General features: G+C 40.5%; 1 protein-coding gene across 1 annotated transcript in view; it reads right to left on the bottom strand.

The window, feature by feature from the left end:
• ZDHHC17 (zinc finger DHHC-type palmitoyltransferase 17) overlaps positions 1-18,759 on the bottom strand; it is a 92,752-nt gene extending 73,993 nt beyond the window's left edge. Inside the window, exon 1 of the mRNA XM_005606716.4 lies at positions 18,487-18,759. Within this exon, the coding sequence (XP_005606773.3) occupies positions 18,487-18,579 (93 nt within the window). The 5' untranslated portion in view covers positions 18,580-18,759. The remainder of the gene's footprint in view (positions 1-18,486) is intronic.
• Positions 18,760-27,554: the final 8,795 nt, after the last annotated feature.

Below are 27,554 nucleotides of genomic sequence, written 5' to 3'. Positions count from 1 at the left end.
TCTGCCACTCTCTTATCTGGCTATAACTCAGCAAGGCAATCAACTGTACTGTAAGATTCAGGTCGCTTACTGGTAAAAAGAGGACAATTAAGATGAGCATAGAGGTCCTCTGAGGTGTCTCAAGGACCAACATCAAGGCATCCATGGCTCCATGGTTTCAGCCCCACTCAATTCATTCCCTTCTTAAGCAACACACTTTGTTATTTATCCTGTTTTTAGATACTGGGGCTTTACATAAGATTTCTTTAATTAATAAAAGAAATTCAGGTGCTTTTTTAAAAAGTTCAAAAACTACTAGAAGTCCTCCAAGATCCCTTCTAAGGCTAACATACAATGATTTTATATATGGGAATAAAGAAATTACAGCCACTAGGAAGATCCTTAAAGAACGAAAGGTTTTTACAGCCTTGATAGTTGTTAAAGAGAACTGGAAGGAGAAAAGGCACCTCCAAAATCTGCTGTTGAAATGATAGGAACGAGAAGAGCTGGGAGAAGCTCAGCTGCTATACACTGCTGCTAAGAGACATCAATGTGACAGAACTCAAACTTACACAGCAGGTATAGGCAAACACTGGCTTGTACGTCAAGAAGATAGATGCCATAATACATGTTTATTCACATGCCCAGGTGGAATTATATAACCAATCAACTAGTTACCAAGTGTCTGTGTGCAATCTAGTTAACCTTTTTGAAATGCTAGACCTATTAAACCTTTAGTTTACATTCATTTTAAAAAAGAGAGGGAGGCAGCATTGACCAAAGAATCCTCTATGGCCTAGAGCTTATTAGTTTATTACCAACTAAATATGACGTTTTATAAGTGCTTTATCAAAAAATCCTCCATTAATCGGTTCTACGGTAGAATATACTGAAAGAATAAAGATGCAAGAAGAGTAAATTCAGGAATATTCAGAAAGAAGGGTAAGAGAAGGGACTTGCCCTACCATCAATTACAATATATTAGAAAGCAAACCAATGTAAAAATAAGAGCATTGCAGTAATCAACAGTCACAGCATGGAACAGAGCTTGAAGGAGAATTAGAATCAGGAGAAAAAGATAAACAGCATTGTTTAACAACAGGGATATGTTCTGAGAGATGTGCCGTTAGACGATTCTGTCATTGTGCTAACATCACAGAGGGTACTCACACAAACCCACATGGTATAGCCTACTACACACCTTGCTATACGGTACTAATCTTAGGGGATCACCATTGTATATGCAGTTCGTAACAGAATGAAGCACTGTTATGCGGCACATAACTATATTATTCAATAAATGATATAAATGGACAAATGGCTAGCCATTTGCGATAAAAAAAAATTCAGTGGGCTCCAACAGAGAAGGATGGTGTCCTTGATGGAAAGAAGTCAACAAATACAGCCACAGATATAGTTTCTTTAACAGCAGATGATACTGAAAAAATAGGGCCACACAAAGCAGAATTCAGGGTAGCAGGCTCCCAGGAGGCTTCTCAGGTCAGCCACACTCCCCATGAGAACACAAAGATGACTATACCATTCTCCTGGCGAGAGAAGCACGCACCCTCTCGTTCTTGGGGAGTCTTTGCGCCCCACTGGACTCTCCTGACTGTCCAAGAGACTCTGGCCATATGCCTGGTGCTCACCAGTTCTAAATAACTTGTTCAAAACAGCTCCAGGACTTTTCCACATGTTTACTGCAACGCAAGGTAAACTGCAGATCAACTTCCCAAGCTTCCCAGAGATGTGACTCTCCCCTGGCAGGACCAGGCCTCAGTCTGCCTAAAGACTCCTCCTACAGACTCCCACTTCACTTCTTATATCAGATAACTTCCAGCCAGACCAAAGATTCAAATATAAGAATATTGGCTATAACAGTCCTAATGTAAAAAATTAAATTAAATTAAATTAAAAATCTGAGAAAAGCATAAAAAACACCACATTTGAAAAATAGGCTTGAGGCCCACCCGGTGGCAGAGTGGTTAAGTTTGCACACTCCGCTTCAGCGGCCCAGGGTTTCGCAGGTTTGGATCCTGGGCGCGGACATGGCACCGCTCATTAGGCCATGTTGAGACGGCATCACACATGCCACAACTAGAAGGACCCACAACTAAAATATACAACTGTGTACTGGGGGGATTTGGGGAGAAAAAGCAATTAAAAAAAAAAAGAAAGAAAGAAAAATAGGCAAAGGATATGAAGATAATTCCAAGAGGGCCAAATACAACAGGGCAAATATATGCATGCAAAGATGCCATAATCCTAAATTAACTAAACAAATGCATTTCTAAACCACAAAAAAAAGAGGGAGAGAAATCAATTCAATAAAATTCAAGGGCACACACATGTTACCTACAAGACACATGTTACCCACCTGCCTTTGGTGCATAGCCCAAATACATAGGTGAATTAGCAAACAGCAGGGCTCAAGCATATGTTTACGACTTGCACTATGTAAATACCTGCTGTCAGGTATCATTCTAACAGGCTGGACTCTGAATCAAAAAGCTAACTGTACTTATATAATTTTGACCTGCTCAAAATTAATTCCATTAAATGTGTAAGATGAAATTAGAGCACTTTCATAAAGGGTTGCTAACAAGAAGAAGACAGGAAAGGAAAAAAGTCTCCATGAATACTTGAATCATTTTTAAGTCCAAGCTAAAATTGATGAGCCAAATGTGAGACCTTCTTAAAAACTGCAATAGTGATGAACCAAACTCTCGGGATACCGTAAGGATTTTTAAAAAGGAATACTGATTATACAGAATGAAAAGAAAGACAGCATAAGCACCAAACACACATAACCACGTGAACAATGAATGATAAGGAAAACCACTAGAAAATTATAGCTTTCTTTAAAAATGTATTTAGTTGACAGTGCCAGCAGATGGCATTACACTCAAGACAGAATCCTTTACTAACCTATTTGACGCACCCACTGTAAGGGAAAATTGGACAAAAATGATTTGGTTATATAATGGAAAGATTTTTGAATCAATTTTCTTAGTCAGCAATAGGTTTCTTATACATTATGTATTCTGCTGTGGTCCCCGATCCCTGGCTAAAATTATATGATTGTTGTTTCTAATAAACATAGTCCAACTTCAGGCACAGGTTCTCTTTACGCTGTAGTACTACCATAGCTTCAATCCAAACTATCAAATTAACCTTGACTGCTTTCAACAAATTTTAGACTAGGAAAATAATCATCACCTTCCAGCTTCTTTAAAAACTGGTTTTCACTTCATTTTCTTCTAGCATTAATCCATATGTATACACATATTTGTAACAATATACATAAATTTGGTATACTTTTTTTTCCACAGACATTTGATGAACAAATGCCAATATGTCTATTTTTCTCTATCTCCTATCTTTTTAAAAATAAATTTTAATTTTAGAATTCTTATTTAGGGTAGTTTAAGATTTACAAAACCAATGCAGAGTTCCCATATTTCACAATCCAGTTTCCTCCATTGTTAACATCTAACATCAGTATGGTACATTTGTTACAATTAATGAACCAATAATGATACATTATTATTAACTGAAGACTATACTTTATTCAGATTTCCTTAGTTTTTACATAATGTCCTTCTTGTGTTCCAGGATATCATCTAGGATATCATATTTAAGTTGGCATGACTCCCTAGGCTCCTCTTGGCTATGACAATTTCTCGGATCTTCCTTGTTTTTGATGACCTTGACAGTTCTGGAAATAGTCAGGTATTTTGTAGAATGACCTTCAACTGGGACATGCCTGATGTTTTTTTCATTACTAAACTGGAGTTGTGTTTTTATGAGGAAGTGTTTTTTAATTTAGCTTAATTTTGAAAATCTCTTTCAACACTGCTATACAATCTTTATTTGCCCAAATGTTTATATATTTTCACAGTCTGTAATCATAGTACTCATATTTTTTACATTCTTCCCTTTTACATTTCTTCATGCCATTACACATAGTTTTTATAAGTACTGTTTTTAACCATTGCAAAATATTAAACTGATATATTGAAACATACTGGAATATTTCCCAATCACTGAACATTCAAGTTATTCTTAGATTTCCTAACTAAACTCAGACATTGTTTCTTAGGCATTCCTCTTATACGTCCTCCCCTAACATTCCCTTTACCATCAGACTGTGAGCTACGACAGGGCAAGAGCCCTATCTTGACCATGTGTTCTCCCAGTGCATGGCACACACAGGGCTTGGTAACATTAGTGCCATTAAACGAAATGAAAAAACGGATAGATTTTCCTACTAAAAACACTTCAACTCATTTAACATTTCTTCTTTTCAACTGGAGGAAGCTTCCTGGAGAGGGATTCTTAAAGGGTATGAATGTTTTTATGGTTCTTGATACAGTATCTAAATTGTTTTGCAAAAGGATTATATTTGTAATCCCATCAGCAATATATGACCAACCATCTCTCCATAAACTCACTGGCACTAGGTGTTATTTTTAATTCTCCTCTAACTTAAATAGATTAAATAATACTTGAAATTTCAACTTTAAATATATGTTCCTATTCTAGTTCGTCTTTTGAGAACTGCTTGCTCTTATCCTTTGACCATTTTATTCTATATGAGTCCTAAAATTTGTTTAATATATTTGAGTCAAATTTTTCTGTATAGAGAAGATTAGATATTAATCTTTTTCATACTGATCTAAACACTTCTGTTCCATTTTTAGAGTTATCTGTGCTTTTAATATATTTCCAGGATTACACTTTTTATAGTCACATATATTAATCTTTTTCTTGGGCTTTTTTGGTCTTGACTTTTATATTTAAAACTACTATAATCATTAGCGCTACCCATCAAACATTTCCAGTTCTCTTCCCAAGCATATGGTTGGATTGTATGCCCTTAGCCCCTTGAAAGTTGAGTCCAAGTGATTTTTTTTTTAACCAAGAGAATATGAATGAAAGAGAAATGTTGCTCTCAGATAACAGGTTTTAAGAGCCAGTATGCAATTCTTCACTTTCTCTTTCCTTCTGCTACGGAAAATGGCAATGTTCCAGAGAGCGGATAATCAGTGTGGGTCCTAAAGCAGCCATTATTCAACCCACAATGCATGTGTACTAAACCACTAACATGTAAGCCACTAAGATTTCAGGGTTGCTACTGCAGCAAAACCTAGTTTATCCTGACTAATACAACTCAGAGTTATTTGGTAAGTGGTATGCATTTGGGGATCTATGTAAACCATTTCCATTGTATTTTATAACTAGTATATGGCAGTACTACCAATGTTCAGATTTACGTTTGTATCTGACCACATTGTTAAAAATATAAACTATGATTTTTAACAATCTCTTTGAATAGTCTAAGAATATAATCAAATCTCCTGCAATTAAGTGTGGTCTTTCATTTCCATGGCAAATGGCATTGGCAACCACCTCAAATACAAGATTGGAAAAATTAATAATAACAATACATCCTTATTTCCTTGTATTTTTTTCCATTTTAAAAAGACAATGCCTTTATTGTTTACCCATTATATATAAAGTTGTTAAATTGTCCTTATTCAAATACATTCCAGAGAATGAATAGCACTGCATGTGGATATAAATGCCCACTTATCACACCCTTGCATTACAGAATATGTCTGACTTCGTATTTCACTTGAGATTAAGTCTCAATTTTGTCCTCCAACTATAGGATTCTGACTCACATTATTTTAATACACCTCCTAGTCGGACTAAAAATCTTACGGAAGTCATCTACTCTCCCTTCTGCCCTTCACATACACAGTCAACTCTTCTTACCAGCAACCCAATCTCAAGTCCTGGCCACATTTCCAACTAGGCCCCAGAGAGCTGGGGCAGACACAAAATGTCCCATTTCTGGAAAATTCTGAAGTAGTACCTTTTAAGTGTTGTAAGTTATTTTGTTACTTTGTTTTTTCACTGTATGAGTCACGTGCACATGTAAATTAAGTTATTTAAATTTAATTACCAAAATACAAACGTGGGTGGCAAAGAAACACTTATACATCCTAAAAGAAGGAATGCACAAATCCCATCTTCAATTGAGAATAAACAAAGGCACTTAGGCATCTAGTTCAGCAGGCAATAGAGAATCAATTGAGGAATTTTGAGCAAGGAAGTAACAGGATTAGATATGTCATTTTAAAGGATCATCTAATGATATTTCTTCCTTCTCACCACCTCCACAACATATTCTTCCTCCTTCCTGTCCTATTTACTAAAAGGCACTTCCAATTACCAAAATGTCCAAGCTAAAAACTCACTCAACCTTCACTCAGTCTCCCAAAATCAGTTACCACGTCTTACTACTACTTTTCTCAAAACAAATCCCTATCAGTCCTTTTCTGTTTTGCCTCTACAATATTCTCTCAAAAAATGGTCTGTCCACATTGCTGTTCCAATCACTCTCCTGCTTAAAATCCTTAAAATTATGCTCATATGGTAAAGTGAGAACATTTCAGCAATCCTACAAAGTCACATGACCTGGTGCGAGCTTACTTTTTCCAGTTTTAGTATCCAGCATTCCCTTCTAAGCATCCTACATGTTTACGTAAACCAATCTCCAAAAAGTCGCGTCCTTTAAAAACCTCAGTATCTTTTTGCTCATGTGAGCTCTTTTGCTCAGAAGGCACACCCCACCCGCCTCAGAGTCAGTAAACTTTTACAAATCCTTCAATTCACAAGTCACACGTCACCACAGCCTTCCCTGCTTCCCTCAGGCAGAGTTAACTGTCCTGTTGTCTGTGTTCCTATTGCTATGCAAACAAATTACGCAAAACAGCCCTGTGTGATGGTATATGTGTTAGTTTCCTACTGCTGCTGTAACAGATTACCACAAATTTAGTAGCTTAAAACAACACAAATTTACCATCTTACGGTTCTGGAGGTCAGAAGTCAAAAATCAAGTACCAATACCACACGTTGTCAGCAGGCCACGCTCCCTCAGGAGGCTCTGGGAAGAGGCCATGTTTGACTCTTCCAGCCCTAGTGGCTCCTGGCATGCCTTGGCTTGTGGCAACCTCACTCCAATATTCGAGGCCAGCATCTTCAAATCTCTCTGGTCTACTTCATATATAGCCTTCCCCTCTGTGTGTTCTAATCTCCCTCGGCCTTCCTCTTATAAGGATACATGTGATTGCAATTAGGGTAATCCAGACAATCTCCCCATCTCAAGACCCTTAATTTAATCATCCCTGCAAAGACTGTTTCTCCTTCATAAGGTAATACTTACAGGTTCCAGGGATTAAGATTTGATATCTTGGGGGGGGTAGGGGGGGCAATAATTCTGCCTACCATAGGATGGGAATAAAGGGGGAAAAGTGAAAAGTAGAGGCAAACCAGATTACACAAGCGGGCACTGTTTGTAGTTTTCTCTCGGCTATCAAATACCCTCAATAAGTGGCAATAAATATCAACTGCTGGCTCTCTCATGTGGGGCATTCTGAGAAATGTGAAGTTCACCCCATGGAGACAAAGACACTATTAACCAAACTTCAGTCAGACTCCTCTGAGCCCTCTTCTGAAAAAACACAAATTTCGTAACATTTTGTATGATACCATTACATACAAAAACAAAGAAATAAATGTAGTATGTATATAAAATATACATTTATATATGCTTTTACTTTCTACTATAGACCCTTCTATACTATTTAAATTTTTGACAATAATCATGTGTCACTTTTTTTTAAAGCCAAAAAACCCACGCTGGGGTTTAAATTTCTGATACCTTGAAAATTCATAGATTATTCAACAACATAGAATAAATCAGATGTTAGGATGACAGCTCAGAAAGTTTAAATTTTTATTTGGTCTGCTACGATATAGTGCTAGATTCTAGTTTGTCAAATGTTTTTTTTTCCCCAAATGTGGCCCTTTTTTGGACTTGGTTGCTTTCAGTTATCCACAGGAAAAAAAGCAGACAAATAAGGAAAAACAAGTTTAAATAATGAGAACTTATGAAAGCAAATTAATTAACTTCTTACATAAACAGCTGGAAGATCCTAGATATTTATATTGAGTGTTCAATTAGAAAGCAAGATTTCCTTAGAAAATAATGCCTGCAGTTTATTCATGATGATAGTTACAGAATTATAAATCGAGATTAATGGATATTTTTAATTACAGTGAAGGGAGATAAAATCTCCAAGGTAGATACGGGTTTAACAATGCTGTACACGCTCTCCCATAATCTTAAATTGCAGAAAGAAAGATTATAAAACAAATAAAAGCTAACTCTAATTGTGTGCTAAGTACTGTTCCAAACTAGAGACAAATCCACAGAATGAAAGCTACTGCTGACTCTAAGATGCACCACTCCTTTATGTACCACTACAAAGAAACACTGCCAACTGAGCTACATACAACACAGAGCTTTCTTCTTACCTAGGATTTTTATTTATACTAATTGAAAGATCTCTTACAGACTTATTGTGACAGACTTTCGTCATATACTACTCTTGGGATATATTAAAAGGAGATAGATAAGACAAATAAATTGGTTATGGTATTGCTAAAACATGTTCAAGATCAGACTCTTCTGAATCACTTCTCAACCTAGAGCTGTCAATATCCATATACTGTTTTTCATTACAGTATTGTTTTATGGGCCACCAAGAACACACAGAGCATTTCCTAAAAGAAGGTGTCACTATTATCTCACGGATTTTGTCTCAAGCCGCTGACACCCATTCTTCAAGTCTGATGCTGGCATTTTCTTGATCTTACCAGAGCTATCAACATTTTTCAGAAAGCAACCAAGATTCTCATTCTTTCCTCAAATGTTCCTGAAACGGACAGGTGACCGAAACGGGGGCTGCAAGTATACAATCACACCATCAGGAATCATCACAAAGACTGCACACGCGCCAGCAGGAACAACTAATCACTACCACCACCAGGCCCCACTCACCGTGAGACAAACTCCAACTTCAGAGAGATTAAAATGTAAAATATACACACGTTAAAACCTACAAAATATGGCATATTAACGCATTTAACCTCATAAGAAACCTAAGAGGTAGGTGCTATTATTTCCCCCATTTTCCACATAAGAAAACTGAAGCACCAAGAGGTTAAGTCATTTGCTCAAGATCATACAGCTACTAACAGCTGGATGTGACATTTGAACTACATTATTCTCCCTGAAAAAACCAAACAGCTCTATTAACTAAGAGAATGTGGTCTAGCAACCAATCTTTAGAAGAGATTAAAAAATAATACACAAGACAGTGGGCCTCTTCAAAAAGGCTTGAGCCTGAGGCGCCTGTAGTTAAGGCAGCAGCGCCTGCCCTCCCGTCAACCACCCCCACCGCCGCAACGTGAGAGCGTGCACCTACAGCCCCCACCACACCGAGGCTTCTCTCACTTCCTTGCAAGGGATTGATTTTACCTTACGAATTCAGACTAAGCAGGAAAAAGAAAGAAAAAGAATAGATGGAATAAAAGAAAATTTGAAAGTGAGGGTTTTTAAGGGAATTTAGTTTTATTATTTCAAGTCAAAGGGTAGCTCAAAGAAGTGGTCTTACAGCAACTGCCAAAACTGAGTCCTCTGCTAACACCTTTATTAACGAGAGCTGATAGTAACTCTGATAGAGATTTTCTATTACCTAGTAAACAATAATTTGTGTTTTGACCTATTAATTTATATGGCAGAGTATGTATGACAATTATGGGTTTGGAGTCAGAGAGTTTAGGTTCTAACACAAACTCTGCCAACTGCTAATGATGTGAATTTAGATAAATTATCTCACCCCTCACAGTCTATTTCTTAATCTGTAAACCGTTCAATAATATCTACTTGCAGAACAACTGTCAACAGTAAATGAGCAAAACATGGAAATAATCAAAATGTCCTTCAGTGGGTGAATGGATAAACAAACTGTGGTACACTCAGACAATGGAATATTATTTAGCACTAAAAAAAGCTATCAAGTCATGAAAAGACATGGAGAAACCTTAAATGCACATTACTAAGTGAAAGAAACCAATCTGAAAAGGCTTCACACTGTGTGATTCTAACTACATGACATTACAGTAAAGACAAAGCTATGGAGACAGTAAAAAGATCAGCGGTTGCCGGAGCTGGCAGGGAGGGAGGGATAAATGGCATGGATAAACAGGTGGAGCGCAGAGGATTTTTAGGGCAGTGAAAATATTCTGTATGATACTATATTAGTGGATATATGTCATTATACATTTGGCAAAACTCCGAGAATGTACACCAAAAGTGAAACCTAATGTAAACTATGGACCTTGGGTGACAACGATGTGTCGATGTAGGTTCATCTAACTGTAACATATTTACCACTTTGGTGCAGGATGTTGATGGGGGGGAGGGGAACGGGTATATGGGAATCCTCTGTAATTTCGGCTCAATTTTTCTGTAAACCTAAAACTACTCTAAAAAATAAAGTCCATTAAAAAAATAAAAATTTTCTTTAAAAAGTAAATGAGGACATTTGCAGTAACAGCTCACCAGTGCCTGGCAAATAATGTTCAATCAACTGTAACTATATCATCACTATCACACTGTGCTGCTAGAAAAAAGGAGCAACTGGATTCAAGCAGTTTGAACCTGGATTCAAATTCAGTTCCACCACTTACCAGCAAGTTACTTACCCCCTCTATGCCTCAATTTCCTTATTTGTGAAAAAGGTGTGAGAATTAAATGAATATATATGCAAAACTGTTTAGGATAGAGGCTAGCTCAAAGTTATAATTTGCTAAGTGTTAACAATTACTATTATTATCTAACAGATTGAAGAGAGAACATGAAAAGCACACAGTACAATGCCTTACATATTAAATGTCAAATTAGTTTCCCTCCTCCTCCTTAATAAAACTTTTCCCACACATCAAGGGCGTATCAGAGAGTGGGGGATAAAGTACAGGAGTGCTTATCAGAATCACCTCAGAGCTTTTTCAAAATCTACATACCACAAACCCACATACTAAATTAGAAACTTTGAGAGGTGTGTATAGAAGCATGTGTATTCTAACAAAGTTCTCTATAAGATTCTAATACACACACACATTCTGACTTCACCCAACCCATCTCCCACACAAATCCAGTTCTGATGAAGTTACTGCACACCAGCAATTAACTGTATTCAGTGCACAGAAATATCATATATTTAACCATAAATTTCTTGGAGTTTCTATGCATTGTCTAGATCAGGGGCTGGTGAACATAGCCCACAGGTCAAACCTGGCCCACCACCTGATTTTACATAAAAAGTTTTACTGGAACACAGCACAGGCAATCATTTCCATGTTGCTTTCATACAACCACCAACGGAGCTGAGCAGCTGCTACAGAGACTATATGGGCCACAAACTTGAGAATATTTACTATCTGGCCTTTAGAGAAAAAGTTTCCTAACCCCTGGTCTAGATATTCAGATAGAATGCTATTCAGTAGCTCAACTAGAACTCTTAGTGTTAAGAATGAGTTAAATGTAATTACAGCATCTCTTTTTTTAATTTATGTTTTTATTGTGGTAACATTGGTTTATAACATCATATAAATTTCAGGTGTACAAAATATTTCAACTTCTGTAGAGACTACATCGTGTTCACTACCAAAAGTCTAGTGGCCATCCATCACTGCAAAAATGTGCCCTCCTCTTTACCCCTTTCACCCTTCTCCCACCCTCTAGGAACCACCAATCTATTTTCTGTATCTGTGTGTTTGTTGTCATTTTTTATCTTCCACAAATGAATTGAAATCGTATGGTATTCGGCTTTCTGGCTTTCTCCATCTGACTTATTTCACTTAGCTTAACACCCGTGAGGTTCATCCATGTTGTCACAAATGACAAGATTTCATCTTTTTTAATGGCTGAGTAGTATTCCACCGTGGGGGGGTAGGGGGGGAGAGAGAGAGAGAGAGATCTAACACATCTTTTTTATCCATTCATCCACTGATGGGCACTTAAGTTGCTTCCAAGTCTCAGCTATTGTGAATAACGCTGCAACGAACATAGGGGTGCATATATCTTTTCAAATTAGTGTTTTCATGTTCCTTGGATAAATATCCAGAAGTGGAAAAGCTGGAACATATGGTAGTTCTATTTTTAATTTTCTGAGGAATCTCCATACTGTTTTCCATAGTGGCTGCACCAATTTACATTCCCAACAACATCTCTTAAAGTGCGGAGAAGACTGGGAACAAAGCAAATAAGCAGTTCTTTATATTAAGAGTACAGGGGACAGAAACAGTTTTGCCTGCTAGCATTCCTTTTTTAAGGACTTGTTCCTCCCCCAATTCCAAGAGATCCTGGCCAATTACAGGCCCTATCCCACGGTCACAGGAGGGGGCATATAACCTAAATCACGATAACCTGATGCCCCTTTCCAATGTGGAATAACGGAAGACAGGCAGTCCCTCTAGATAGCTGAGATTTGAGATGTATGGCAAAAAGTGCTGGCATCCAGGTCCCCGCTACACAGAAGAAAGATACTGTTCTACGTTAAGAGAAAATGAAGCCAAAAGGCAGAGAAGAGGAGAGAGAGAAAACATTCTCAGCTCGGGTTCCAGTTATCTTTGAGTCCAACTGCACCCCTGCCCTCCTGAGTGTGGGTTATGTGAGCCAGCAAATTCCCTTTTTTTGCCCAAGTAAGTTTTGAAAGAGTTGGTGATATTTGCAACCCAAGGATTCTAACTAACACAACAAGCAACTCCTGTCTTCAGCTCATAGAAGGGTTTATTTACTTATCTTTTATTTTTCATGAGAATGAGAATAGTTTTGGTTACCAGTTTTGGTCATCTCTCATTAAATGTTCATAAATTTAAATTAAACAAATGTTCATAATCAGAAAGTTATTTTTAAAAACTGAACAAGGGTATAGTATAGTAACATCAGAATCAGTAGTTAGCATTTTTCACTTGATTTTTCGTAGTATAAAACAATTGATAAAAAACACAAGCTATCTGACATATATACAAAAAAACCTTCAGGTACCTTTAGCGCTATCATCTCCGTCTCTTCAACACTAACCACCGATGATCAGAAAGATGAGCCTAAGACACTATAATATTCTGATTTATCAAAGAAAGACTATCATATTTAGTATGTATTAACCTTAGGAAACAGAATAAGTCATTTTGCAAATTTTCAACAACAGTTGAAAGAAAAACCAAAAATATTCTGTTTAACCCTCTATAACTCAGGAAATCAAGTTATTCACAGTATCTCCTTTACAGAAGGCTGAAGTTTCACTGTACTTTCAAATTAGCCACCTGTAGCTCGATTTTAATGAGATTTTAATAGAAGATATTATCCTACAACTGGATAATTATTACCTTGAGAGGGAATTTCACTTGCATATTTTATAATATGATATTGCCTTGAATCAATTTTTCAAACTCCAAAGTTTAAAATATCTGGTAGTTTATTCTTGAATTACCCATCTGTCATAAAATCTAATCATAATACTAGAATTAGCTGATGCTTAGAAGTAGAATTTCACATAACCCTGATACTGAAGTAACACCTTTTTGGATTATGTAGCATTTGGGGGTTCTGTTAAGAGCATACTACGTCAAGACACCTTAGCTGACTCACTCAACTACCCTACCACACCCACAGGATACTCTGTAGAGGAGAGGAGGTCTGCAGTGCGTTTTTAATTTTTAAGAAAATGCGCACACACACTCACCTTCACTTATCTTGAGGGATCTGGAGGCCTACTGTTAATCTTTTGTTATTTTGCAATGCCTTATTTTGTATTCCTCATTACTTTGCGGCCTAGCAAAGCGTCAAGATCATACTTAGATGCTCAATAAACACTCCTCATATCAAAGCACACATCTTTAAGGAAACTAAATAGTGCAAAAAAGCCTCACAATAAAGAGTCCTCTGCCTGTCTTCTCTTCAATTGCCACCAATTTTAATGATCTTCCTTAGTCAATGCCTCCCCATCTAACTTACGTATACCACCACTGCTTAAGACATTACTAACTTCTTACCACAACATTAATAGCTGACATGTATTGTGTCACTAAGTGCCAGACAGAGAACTTTATATGTATTACCTCATTCAATCTGCACAACAACCTCACGAGGTAGCTGCTATTATAATCCCATTTTAGTCTGGAAAACTGGGACACAGTTCAATAACTTGCCCAGGGCCACACAGCTAATAAGTGGCAAAACTAGGATTTGAACTCAAGCAGCCAAACACCAGCGCTCACACTTTTAACCTATATCCCTCTTGTATCCACCCACACGCAGTCCACCCTTAATAAACACTTTTGGAATAATTCTCTCAAATTATATAAAAACAGCAAAATAAAACAAAGAAATCAAAACAGTTAAATGGCATTTCTCACAACAAAATATAATTTTTGGTTCTACAGGTCAGTAATTTTCAACTTTGGCTTTGCTCTCATCCACGCGGTTACTAACTAGTTTCATTTTAATTTTATGTATATTGACTTAGTGGTTACTGTGCTCGAGGTATAGTATTTTTAAATGTAAATTACAATTATATGACCTATAGCATTTTTGCTGAATTAAAAAAAGGCATCAGATGCCAAAGACTGCCGGAAAAACATGCTTTGAAGGTAGGGTGTACCAGTAACTATCAGAAGAAGAAAAACAATTTTCAAAGTAATTTTCTGAGTTCTGAAAGCAAATGAGTTAACTTACACATGTGTACACATACATATCTCTAACTACAAAATACGTCAAAAAATAGTAATGGAAAAGGCAAAATCACTTTCACTAAAGAAAAGCTTCAAAAAATATTTAATAAAATCTGTGAAGACAGGAGACGCAGTAATACTTCAGTTTAATATTCTAAACAAAAAAATTAGACATGAATACGGACAAAATTAATGCGGAAAAAAATGTTACCATTAAAAAGAAAATGAGAAACGAGAGAAAAGGCAGTAATACAAGTTTTGAAACTGAGACAAAAAGGAAGCAAGAGATGAAAGGCCTAGATAATCTAGGCAATCCAGTCCAAAGCTCTGAGTCAGATCTTGCTGAAACAGAGAGCCCCTATAATGACACTCCAGCAGAAGGGAGTACGGTGGCCTCATTCTGGAAAGAGCTGAGACGGCTTACTGAGGATGTACTAATGGGTGAAACGGAAGACTGCTGACAGCAAGTCAGATGGACCTGTAGACAAACACATGGTCTCTATCGTTCTGCTGAAGTCTTTCTTCTAAGCACTGTAGATGACAGGAATCTGACACTGCTTATAGGCTACACTACCAATTCAGCACTTATTTGGATTCTACGTGTTTCAAGTGTATATATCTTCCCAACTAGATCATTAACTTCTAGAGAGCAGAAGCCATCCTATGTATTTTATTTTCACCCATATAACCTAGCACAGTGCTATACTTCTGATAGACAGATGCTCAAGCCTATGGATCTTGAAAAATCACAACACACAATCAGAACATTAGAGTTTGAAGAAATCTTAAGAGATTATCTAGTCTAGTCCTAATTTTATTCTAAAGGCAAAGAAACTAAGAGTAGTTAAATGTCCACCAGCCTCAAGTCACAGAGGCAGGACTGGCACCCTAATCCCCTGATAATCGGTTCATCCATTTTATGAATACAAAAGCATAACGTGACCATGATGATATTAAGCAGTAGAACCTAGCTTCTCAGTTTGTCATCAGAGCCTGGCTCCTAACCAGTACCCCATACTGCCTCTCACTGAATTTACCACAAAAATCCGAAGTCTCAAGAGTCCAGTACAGTGCCTGACCCAAACAAGATCAACAAACGTTTAAATGACTGACTACACGAATGAATTACTTAATTAAAAAATAAGGTTCTCTCATAGCAAATACCTCTAAAAAGGTGGGTTCATTGCTCACACAATTACATAATCCCCCTAAGAAAGATTTTAGCAGAGAGCAGTTTGCATACTAAGAGGAGATTTAAGGAATGACTAATTTCTTTATCCTACAAATAATTCATTTATTCAACAAATATTTAATGAGACACTATTTTTGTGACACAATATTAAATTTGAAGAAAGAAGTAAAATAAAACTTTCTTCTGCAAGATCCTATTCCACTAAATTAAAAACCCCACAAGTTTCTAAACCATACACCAAAACCAAAATAAATGTGTAACACCTCCCTCCTTGTTCTGGTAAAGGAAAAAGAAACAACAGTAACTGAGCAGCAACAATATGCCAGTTCTTGAACCTCAACACAGAGTCTTGCCTAACCCCTTACAGTCAAGTGAACTGGCAACATCCCCATTTTCTAATGAACAAACTGAGGCTTAAGTACTCGTCTCAGGTCACTTAGCTAAGGACTACACATCCAGAATGCAAACTCAAGTCTGTCTGACCAAAAGTCTATGTTCTCTCCAAAAAGGGGTTTAAAGTACTATTATTTTATTTGTTCACCAAGGCAGAGTATGGGTTTCTTTCCAAGGGAGACTGAAAATACTGCTTAAGAACAACAAAAAGAATATATTTCTCATTTAATCCTCACAATAACCTATTAGTATTATTTCATCCCATTATTATAAAAGAAGAAGCTGGAACTCAGAGAAGCAGTTTATCCAAGAACGCACTGCAAGGAAGCAGCAGTACTCTACCACGTCTGCACCAGGTGAGAACGCAGCCCTCACCAGAGGAACCACGCAGAAAGTCCTTAGCCCTCAGAGTCACGAGCATAAGACTCCAAGCATCGAAACTCATCAGATCTTGTGTTTGTTAGGTAAAAAGGAATGGAAGATATCATTTATTTCAACTTGCACTTTCAATGATGAGGAAGCCGATTTTCTAGTCATATTCTATCATATGGTAACCTAGAGACTGGTCTCTGAACTTCAAGCCTGCAGGCCATTCCGTTATACCAAGCAAGCTCTGCATTTGTTACCAGAGAAAATTATTCTTAAAGTATCAAACAATAAACTACTTCGCAAAGTAAAGCTTTACGAAAAGAGAACACTATGTTAAAACACATAGAAGCAACATTTAAGTATCTGAAACACTTTCACAGTAACAGATGAATAGAAACATTCCTTAGCAACGTTTCAATGTATCATCTGCAAACTACTTTGTCTCTTGACATATTTTTAGGGCCTAAGTGTGCTCTAAAAGAGAGATGTCTCCAACGCCAGTCCTGAAAATGTTACCGCTTTGGTAAAAAAAATGTTCAAGCAGGTGCTGCCTGGAACACACATCCCTGGAGGGCAGGAGGCCTGTCAGTATTGCTCATCGCTCTGGTTCAGCTCCTAAGACAGCACCTTGCCCAAGTCAGGTGTTCAATACTTACTTACTTAACATATGAACAGAAAGGCTCACAGATCAATATAGCATGATCTCACTTTAGCAAAAAAAACAAAACAAAATAAACCCTATAAAAGTGAGGGGAAAAAAATGTTCAATCATACTGTACAGTTCTGTTTGTCACAAATCCAGGGGAGCTTTTTCTATTGAGAAAAATATGGCATATTCCTAAGGAACACTCTCATCTGTTTTTGATAAATCAAAGTGATGAATGAGAGGGTGGCTGAGTATTAATATATAATACTGGTTAAGTGTTTGTCTTTATTCACATTTTACAAAATAATATAAGCATGCTACAAGCCAAAATCCAGAAATAAAGAGAACCATCCTAATGCAGAGTAACCGGGGAGAGACTTCCATGTTTGCTCATCCTACTACAACACAAAGATTCTTCATCCCTTAACGTCGCAAAAACTACCGGAGTTCTTCAGGAAGCTCCGCCGCTGCCCCATCCGCACATCTCTGTGGATCCTTAAAAGCCGGAATGCATCAAGAACTGCTTCCAGCACCAGCTCAGCTATAAACTAAGGTAAACAAGTACAGAGTGTGACTGAGCGTGGAGCGGGGCACTGTTTACTGAGATGGGAATATACTCATGTTGTGATGCGAAACGTGTTGCACTGTCCTCCCCAGGCTCCAAAAAAGACAAAAACGGTACTCTGACAAGCTAATGTGTGAGTCGGTCTGGTCCCAAAAGTTCTGACCTGTCTTTTCAGTCGGTTAAGGACAAACGCTCAAATAAGGACATCCGACACAAGGTGCCCCGAGGTGCTGCCTAGGGCATAACCTGGAAGCACATCACTTTGTCCAAGAAACTGTGCTCGTACCCTACACTCCCCCACAGGGAGCTAAACGGGAGGAAGAGACCGTCATTCACCCGGGCGGAGGAAAGAGATGAAATCAAAACCACACGCGCCTCCTCCTCGCCCGAGAGGCTCGGGGCAGGACCCGGGGCTCAAGCGGCGGGCCCACCCCAGCGCCAGGCCCCGCCGCCGGAGCCCCGCGAGCAGCCCACCGCACCTCCGCCTCCCGGCTCGGCTGGGCCCGGGCCGGGCCCGCCCCGCTATCTCCTCCCCGTTATCCGCTCGCCGGGCCTGGATTTGCCTCCCCGCCCTCCCCAACTTCGGCCCGCTCCACTGCCCCACACGCGGAGGCCACGGCCCTCCGCGAGTCCGGGGGAGGGAGGTCGGGGGGCCGCAGGGCGAGGAAAGCGCTCGGCGCGGCGCCTCACCTCAGGATGGAGAAGGGGCACGCAGCCCGCCTCGGGCTCGTACTCGTCCGGGCCGTCCGCCATCTTGGTGTTAAATCCCTCCTCCCGCTGCATGCCGGGAGAAAGCGTTTCACCCTCGCGGGGCGCGGGCGAGGCGGAGGGCGAGCGCGAGCCCCGCCGGAGGCGACGCGGCCGCCGCCTCCTTCCCCTCGCGGCGTGACGCCCCCTCGGCCCCCTCCCCGCTCCGAGGGCGCGGGCCCTGCGCGCGTGCGCGCGAGCGGGGCGGCCGGAGCGGGGCCGCGCTCTGCGGCACGGCGCGGGCAGCGGGCGGCAGGCTGTGGGCGTGGGCGTGGGCGCCGCGCGGGGCGGGCCCGGCCGGGCAGCTGTGCGCCGCTGGCCGCCGGCCGCTGGCGGAGGCGTGCACGCGAGTGCAGAGCGCCTGAGCGCGCAGCGGAGAGCGCGGGCCGCGGCGGCGAGAGGCCCCGCCCGGGACCCGGGACCCGCCTCCGGCTCGAGGGCCGAGGCTGGGACTCTCGGGCTCGGAGGCAGACGGCGTCGCTCCTGCGGACCGAGACGCGGCGCGGCCTGCAAGCTCGGAGGGGCCGTCCGCGCTGGAGGCCTCCGGGGGCGCCGCCTGGAGAAGCCTCTTGCACTGCTCCCAGCACGTCCTCGTCGGTCTGGAGTTCACAGCTGCCCCGGAAAAGTGAACGCGCTCAAAGCCTGCACGCCCCGTCTGCTACATTCTAACGGAACCCGGGATTTCAGACCTGAAGTCATTTAAACTGAATTCGCTGAAATGCCAAGCAAATAAAACGACTAACGGCTTTTTAAAACGGCTATTAGGGCTGCGTGAGCGGGGGGAGAATTGCTTCCTGGAAATGTGCTGATGGGACAACTATAGAAAGCATTGGTCTTTGTTTTTAGCTATTAAAAGCTGTAAATCTAAACCGCTCAGAGGAAGATTGAGCGGAGATGATGGAACCCGATCCATTGGAGATCCTGATACTAACCTGCCTCGTGTTAAAGCCAGACCAGCCAAGGACACCGGGAGGAAGCCTGCGATGCGCGGACGTCAGGCGGCTGTGGAAGTGGGAAGGAGGGGCACTCCCGGGGAAGCGAGCATCCCGCTGGAAAAGGGAGCATGAAGCTGTTTCGTAAGGTTTAGGCTCCCACCAAACGAGTCAGGAGGGTCTAGGAGTGCGGGGATCCGCTCTGGACTGGACGCTGTTTCTGAGGCAGGATTAGGAAAAGCGGAGGTTAACCAGGGATTGGATGCTGTCTGAGGAGAAGACCGTTTAGGAACTGGGTACGCCCGGTAATAAATGAAAATAGCAAAGTGGGCCTGAGCCTCCTTGGTGAGAAAGCGAAGAGAGGTGATCTGGCATTTTCCAGCTGCCGCTTGGCAGCAGGAAAAACACGATTCTCTGTTAACTTTGCAGCCGGCTTTGTGTCCGTCCTCCCAGCACTGCTGTTTTTTCTCATTTCAGCCTGAGCTGGATTTTATTCTTTTGCTTTTAAATTCTTTAAAACCAAGAATTTTCACTCTTTGACCAAGCGTGCAGAACTAGGCAGAATTAGGGTTCTGCCTTTGTAGCTCCAAGCTGCTTTCAGTCCCATTCTAACATGGAAAGAAGTAATTTTCACTTCAGCAGTTCAGTTTTCATCTTGCCTCTCCTTATTCTAACGTCATGCGTTTACTGGGAATAGAGAAAAGATGGGAATAAAGAAAGGAAACAGTCAAGAAGTTAGGAGATGGGGTAAAGAAGGTATTGAATTGTAGAAGAGTGAAGAAACTAGTCCTGGGGAACATAAAAGGATGTTTCATGGCTGCCCTTGTTTTAGGAACACTGGGGCAGGAGTATGAGGAGGCATTTTCAAAAATTGGAGAATGTTTAACCTTTCTCAGTGATCCTAGGCTCACAGAGATCCCAAATGGAAAGATCAAGGGCCAAATTCAGCCAGCAAAAATGTTTCACTTGGCCCACATGGTAGTTTTCTAAATATATTTTAAGTACATACTAAAATTCAATAAATCAGGACATTTCACTTTAAAATCTAGATTTCTAGTTTATCTGGAAAACACGAGATCTGGGCCTCTTTACTGGGTCTCTATTGGGCCCATGGCGTGCTTCACTCATTTTCATTACCTGCCTGGCTGCTATAGAAGTTTTTTTGTGACTTCTGAGAATTCTACAACTTAAACAGAGAAAATACTAAAAGTAGGTGAAAAGAAGTTGAACAATTCAACTAGAGTCCATGTCTGCCTTGTTCACTACTGTAAGATAGTAATTAAATCATTATTAAATGAAGAAAGAAAGAAACCAGGAATAAGAGCAGCCATTCTCAGGAAAATATGTTGAAACTGAGCTTTGGGCTGTGTTCAGTATGGACTAAAATGAACCCTAGAGATACAGTCAGAGTCTGTGTTGGTAACTATAGAGTTCTTATCTACACCCAGATTTGAAACAATATATTCAGGGTACTGTAAAGGACAGCTGAGAAAGCGGGCATGTCAATGGATAGAATGGCGAAAGAATTGCTTAGATTAGGGAGGAATGAAGAATAGTTGCTGAAAGAGAATAAAATACAAAGACAAAATGGACCTAGTTAGAGAAGAATTGTGAAATGGATTTAGAAGCAGACGGATTGAAAGCAATGGGGAATTATTGTATGGATGTGGCTTCATACGTAACTTCAGAGACTACTGAAGCTAGTCTAAAGCTAGACTGCTGGAGCTAAAGACAGCATTAGAGATCATCCAGTTCTAGTCCAACTCCAACATTTCACAAATGGGGAGATGATGGTCGGGGAATTTAAGAAAGCTGCTTAAAGTCACAAAACTAGGTAGGAACAGAACCATGTCTAGAGGCCTCCTCACTTTTCCTCGTCTGCTGCTCTTGCCTCTACCCCACATTTTTTCTGTTGCAGTGATCCTCAGTGAATTATTATTTGGTTCATTTAATAATTATTTATTAAGCATTTGTTCTGTGTAAATGTTAGAATTAGTAACCATAACATAGTCAGAGATCATCTTTGAGATACCATTCAGATTATTTGACCTAGCCAAATGCTGTTCAGTAATCATAGTCCTTTGAAATCTAATTAAATCTGTTAATTGTACAGTTTTCCTATAAGCCATTTCATAAATGTCTATGTCTCATTAGAATTGTAGACTTTAAAAACCAAATAAAATACTGACTACTTAGAACTGGAATGGGGCAAAGGGTCTGCTATTTCAACAAAAGAAAGCAAGCGCATATAGCAATAGTCTATAATCTGATTTTAAGTGAAATGACGACAATATTTTTGCACTCATATTCTGTCTGAATCATTGATATGGATAAAATAAAACTAGCGGGGGCCGGCCCCATGGTGCAGCAGTTAAGTTCGCATGTTCCGTTTCTCAGCGGCCTGGGGTTCCCTGGTTCAGATCCTGGGTTGGGACATGGCACCGCTTGGCAAGCCATGCTGTGGTAGGCATCCCACATATAAAGTAGAGGAAGGTGGGCATGGATGTTAGCTCAGGGCCAGTCTTCCTCAGCAAAAAGAGGAAGATTGGCAGTAGTTAGTTCATGGCTAATCTTCCTCAAAAAAAAAAAAAAAAAACTAGAGAATTAAAGGAAATATGTAGAATTTGGCATGTGTGATACCAGCTTCTAAGAGGGCCCCTAAACATTCTTATCACCAGGTCCTGACACCTTTGTGTATTGCCCTCCCACACTGACCTGTATAATCAATGAGATATTGCAGAAAAATATGTGTGACTTTTGAGGCCAGCTCATAGAAGGTGTTGTGGCTTTGCCATGTTCTCTCTTGGATTACCAGCCCTGGGAGAAGCCAGCTGCCATATCATGAAGACACTCATGCAGCCCTATGGAGAGGTCACATGGCAAGGAACTGAAGGCTCCTGCCTTGCCAGGCATGAGAATGAGCCACCTTAAAAGCAGATCCCACAGCCCCAGTCAAACCTTCAGATGATTGCAACCCCAGCTGACATCTTGACCACAAGCTCATGAGAGACCCTGAGCCAGAGCCACTCACCTAAATTGCACCTGGATTCCTGATTCACTAGAACTGTGTGAACTCTAAGTGTTTAATTTTCTGAGCTGCTGAATTGTGAGATAATTTGTTCTGCAGCGATAGGTAATACTGAGTGTAAAGCCTGGACCCCTGAAATCATTTACAAAGTTGTATGTCTACGAGAATATGGCAGAACCAAAACATTCAACTTGATTTAATAGAACTGTTTATTTTTTTCCCTAAGCTTTCTCCCTTTAAAGGAATGTACAACTGATTTTGTTGTTATTTTTGGCGGGGGAGGGAGAGGTGTGGTATGCAGATTCTTCCTTTCCAGGAACTGTTTGAAGACTGAGCTGATTACATCCCTAAAGAGAGTAGATCAGCACTGATAACTTGGGGTCAGCCTGCAGGGGCCATCAACGTCTCTAGTAAAAGAAAAGAAGAGAATGGAACTTTGTGTTGAGAAATAATGAAGATTTGAAATGACAATGTATATATTGAAGTGGGCAGGCAGAGAGGATTGTCCAAATGGCAAGGGTATGGATTGCTGGATCTAAACTTGCCTAAGAAAGTCCTGCTGCCAGGAGATGTGGAGTGATTGGACTCAGAGAAGAGGAGAAGATTCCTCTAGGAGGACGTGTAAAGTGCTCAGGAGCCTCGTGGGTCAGAGCACTTGCAACACCCAAGGCCTCCTCTCATGCTGGATGTGGAAGCCTGCTTCTCTTGTTAAGCACCAGGACGCCATCATTTTATTACTGTTTGGGAAGAACCCAAGTTATGCCCGGCAGTGCCACTAAGTTGGATTCTTTGCCTTTTGACCCTCTGCAGTGTTGTAGGGCACCTCTGCCCAAAGAGACCCCATGAACACCTGCAAGTGGAGACGTGGGAGAGGATCTGAGGAAGGCACAACTAAAGAAGCTTGAGACCCTCCTCTCAACTACGACAGCGATCGGAGGAAGCCCTTCTCATATGTGGATGCCCGTTTTTCTGGGGAGAGAGTCTACAGCTTTCCTCAGATTTTCAAGTGGGTATATGATCCAAAAACGGCTGCTCAAATCTAGGAACGTTTAAAATGTAAAAGCCACATTTTTAGAAGTATTACTTCCTTTTACATAAATGAACATTCATACCAGGGACTTTTTACTATATTATTACATTATTTACATGAGATTAATTTATATGAGTGGTTTGTAAATGATAGTCTCCATGAGGACAAGAATACCAATCCTATACATAATACTTAGCATACTGCATCCTCATTGTAGTTATTCTATAATTATTTGTTAAATGAATGAATAACGAATGAAGAAGATAAGAAAAAAGGAAAGCATGAACAACATTCCACATAATTTATTTCCCCTATGGGGAAAAAGATAAAGTTAAACCAACTTTGTTAGGATTCAGACAGTATGTTTTAGTTTAAAATAGAAAACGAATGAAAGTATGCTGGTTAATCTGCATTTCCTCTTCTTCCCCATCCCTCAAATCCATTCTTCGCTGTTTTCTGCCTTATGCTCTAGCAAATAGATCACCAAGGACTGCATCTCCTGGGCTACCTGGCCAAATTGGCTGCTGTTTGAGTTTGGCTGATAGGAAGCACTGGCCAAAGAAGTAGGTCAGAGTATTTCTTCCTGTTTCTCCTCTACTTTGACAAAGACTGTCAGCAGCCTCATCCCTCTTAGACGACAGTGCCTACCTGGTGGTCCCTCTTCCACAGCTCCTGCTGTCAGCTGGCTCTCCTCCCCATGTCCCTTCAGCCTGAGGGGTATTCCTGGTCTCTGGGTGCCTCTCAGCCCTTGCTCATCCCCTTAACCCTATCCACAGCGCTGTAAGTCGTACTTTCACTAACACTTCTTCCTGTGGGTCACGTGGAGGGAATTCTGTTTCCTGGAGGGGCCCTAACTGGTACATATTCTATGTGCCAGTCACTGTTCTAAATGCTTCCTGCGGATTATTTCATTTAATTCCCATATGAAGTCTAAGAGGTAAATACTGTTAATATCGCCTTTTTACAGGGGAGTGAGCCGTTTACAGTGAGTTAACATGATGGCTACATGGGATTGTACCAGGGTGTCTGTAGACATCTACACAGTAGGTAGTTTGCAAACGACTAATGATGTACCAACAACTTCTGAAATCAAATATGTAGACAACAGCTAATAAGCCATTAGGTTGTTGTATGCTAGTTGATTATGTATCATGACTGGATAGAAATAGACACTTTTGTTGCCATAAAATTACCTGTTTGATCCAATACACTATTTATTAGCTGTTCTATGACAATTCGACAGTCCCAGAAAACTGTTTTTGACTATCTACATAGTACTTAAAATTAATTACAGTTTTATGAGGAGTTAATTCTTATTGAAAATACGTCTTTTACGTTGCTACCACTAGGCAATGAAAGTAGTTGAGAGAAGCTTAATTCCCTCTATGAATTAGGGGGAAATATGGAAAAATCAAAGCACATTTTCAATGATCTCCCACACCTTTTCCACATCTCAGCCCATCCTCTGCTTGCCCCCTGTGTGTGCTATATACTTGGTGTCATTTATGTTTTCAGAATGACTGCTGGACTGCAGGACTGAATTCGCACATCTTCACTGACCCACACTCACAATGGGAACAAATCGGGTGTTCTTTACACTTTGTCTTCAGAAAACAGAAGAGGGCTTTGATTTGGCTGTTGTGACACATGAAGGCTATCTGCTCGCCTGTCACCCTGGTTCTAGGGAATGATACTCTTGTGTTTGGGGCATGCTCGACTTAGGGCTGGGAAGGGCAGCAGTGGAGCTAACAGCGCCTTCACTCACTCTGCTGGACGCCTACCAAGGGCCTGTTCAGGAGGATGTTTTATATCAGAGCTTCATTAGGACAGTATGGATGTATGGTAACTGTTGCAGGCCAAGACTGTGACCAGGCCCCTTCCATAATGTTCCCCAGCACTGCTGTCTCTGACCTCTTCTCCCAGGCCCCAGTCCATCCTTAGAGAGAGATATATCCTGATTGGTTTGTGTCCCCTAAGCTGTTGGACCAGGAACCAGGGGCTTTTCTCTCAGCGGCTTATTTACACCTAAGAATCAAACTGAAAGTTGGAAATCTAACTATGATTGGCTCAACTGCTTTATCTTACTTAGGAAACAGTTTAGTAAATTGAAACATTCTTCTATCCAGATTTCCCAGGCTGGTCAGACCACCTGGGTTTGAACCCCAATTCCATCATCTTAATTCCGTGGCCTGAGGAAGGTTACATACGTTCTCTGGCTGCAACATGCTTGTGTGGTTGCCGTGCCCTTTCTTTTCCTCTTGCTCAGGCTGGGGTAGCTCTGACAGGCTTTCCATTTGTTGTGATGCAGTGTGGATGACGTTTTTACTTTCTCTCCTCCATACCTGAGTCCAGTTTGGTTTCCACTCTTAGTTTCTGTTTGAGGACAGAGTATTTCACCTTCTGTTTACTTTTCAGTCCCTCAAGGAAAAGATGGGGGGGAGATAAGTTCTCCTGAGCAAAGGCACAGCCTGCGTCAGAAAGCCTGGGTCATGCTATCTTTGCTGAGACTTTGTTCCAGCCGAGAGTTAGATCTCGTTCCCGCAGGAAATACCGTCAGCCCTCAGCCAGTCCCCCATCTCAGGGAGCAGCCCTGCGGCCTTCCCTTTCACGGGAAGAGTCAGCCCCGTAGGTCACGTTCCCCACAGCACCTGCCTTTCTTGCAGCTCTTTCTAGGAATGTACAGTGAGAAAAGGAAAAATATAAGGAGATGCATTTGTTTGTTTCTCTACAAATTTGGGGATATTAGTGTGAATCTCAGAATTTAGTATATTTGTCTGTATAGCTTAAGATGGGTAGGTGTTTGAAGGGACAAATTAAGAAGTAAGCCTGTTCATTCTTTTCTGCTCTGTTTCAGAATGTTTCTCTGTGTGCTTGCCAGTCTTTTCATTTTTCTTTTCTTAACTTAAGGTATGCCCTTTTTCATTTTTGGATTGCTGAATTGGTGAATTTTCTAGACCGTTTTTTTTTGAACAAGTATTAAGGAGGAGAAAGCCTGTGGTGCAGTTTAGTTGGCCACCTGGACATTTCAAAAATCCCTAACACATGAGCATTTTCCTCTACCCCCCCCCCCCACTAAGCCTGTGACTTGTTGATAGAATCGGAAGCTCCAGAGAACATTCCCGCATCACTGACCCAGAGGCCCCTGACCCCTCCAGCCCTCATTGCTGAGGGTGGGTTCTTTCTATAACTGGTCACTTCATTCACTGCATGATTTCTCCTCATTTCATTCTCTGAGATTACTCTCAAATTCGGCTTTTGGGATACTCGCTGTTAGATTATTCCATCATGAGAAAGCCCTAAGAACTACAGATTTCCAAGCATACACACACAAAATTTTGCATAAATATCAGAGGGTTCAGGAATCCCCGAGCATAATCCATGGACCCCAGGTGAAAAGTCCCTGTGTGACAAGTCATAGCTCTAGTTCCTAACTAATGTTTTTAACCTATCGAGGACTTTGAGAAGTCATCTAGTTTATCCTAGTGCCTTCAGATAAAATAATTCTCCGTAAATGTGGTATAGAAGAAAGACTATTATAAGAAACTGAACACTGGTTCTGGCTTCACAGCTAATTAATTGTATCATCTTTGTAATTTTAATTTCTCAGCCTCAGTTTTGTCACCTGGAAAATGAAAGGGCTGGGAACAGGTGCTCTCTAAAGTCTCCTCATCTGTATGACTCTAATTATAATAATACCATCCCACCAGATGACAATTTCCTTTTAAACTCTCATAATGAAAAGCCCACATGTCCTTAATTAACCTCTGTTCTGTTTTGTCTGTAATAGTTTTTCTGAACAGAAATTTCTTCCTGATTTCTGTTCTAAATCTCTCACGCTGTGGGTCTTCTTTGATTTTATTTGCCTCTCAATTGTCTTAATATTCCCTTTTATCTTCCTTAACTAAATCATTCCTAGACAGGTAAAGTCTTACTAGTGAAATCTAAGGAAGGACTTCTATCACGAAGTACCCTTTTCCCCACTTGCAAATCATTAATGCACATAAAGGAGACGAGACACGGT

Source organism: Equus caballus, chromosome 28, assembly GCF_041296265.1.
Source record: "Equus caballus isolate H_3958 breed thoroughbred chromosome 28, TB-T2T, whole genome shotgun sequence".
Classification (NCBI taxonomy): Eukaryota; Metazoa; Chordata; class Mammalia; order Perissodactyla; family Equidae; genus Equus; species Equus caballus.
The sequence above is the reverse complement of the archived record's forward strand: the minus strand, read 5'-3'. Positions and strand labels throughout refer to the sequence as shown.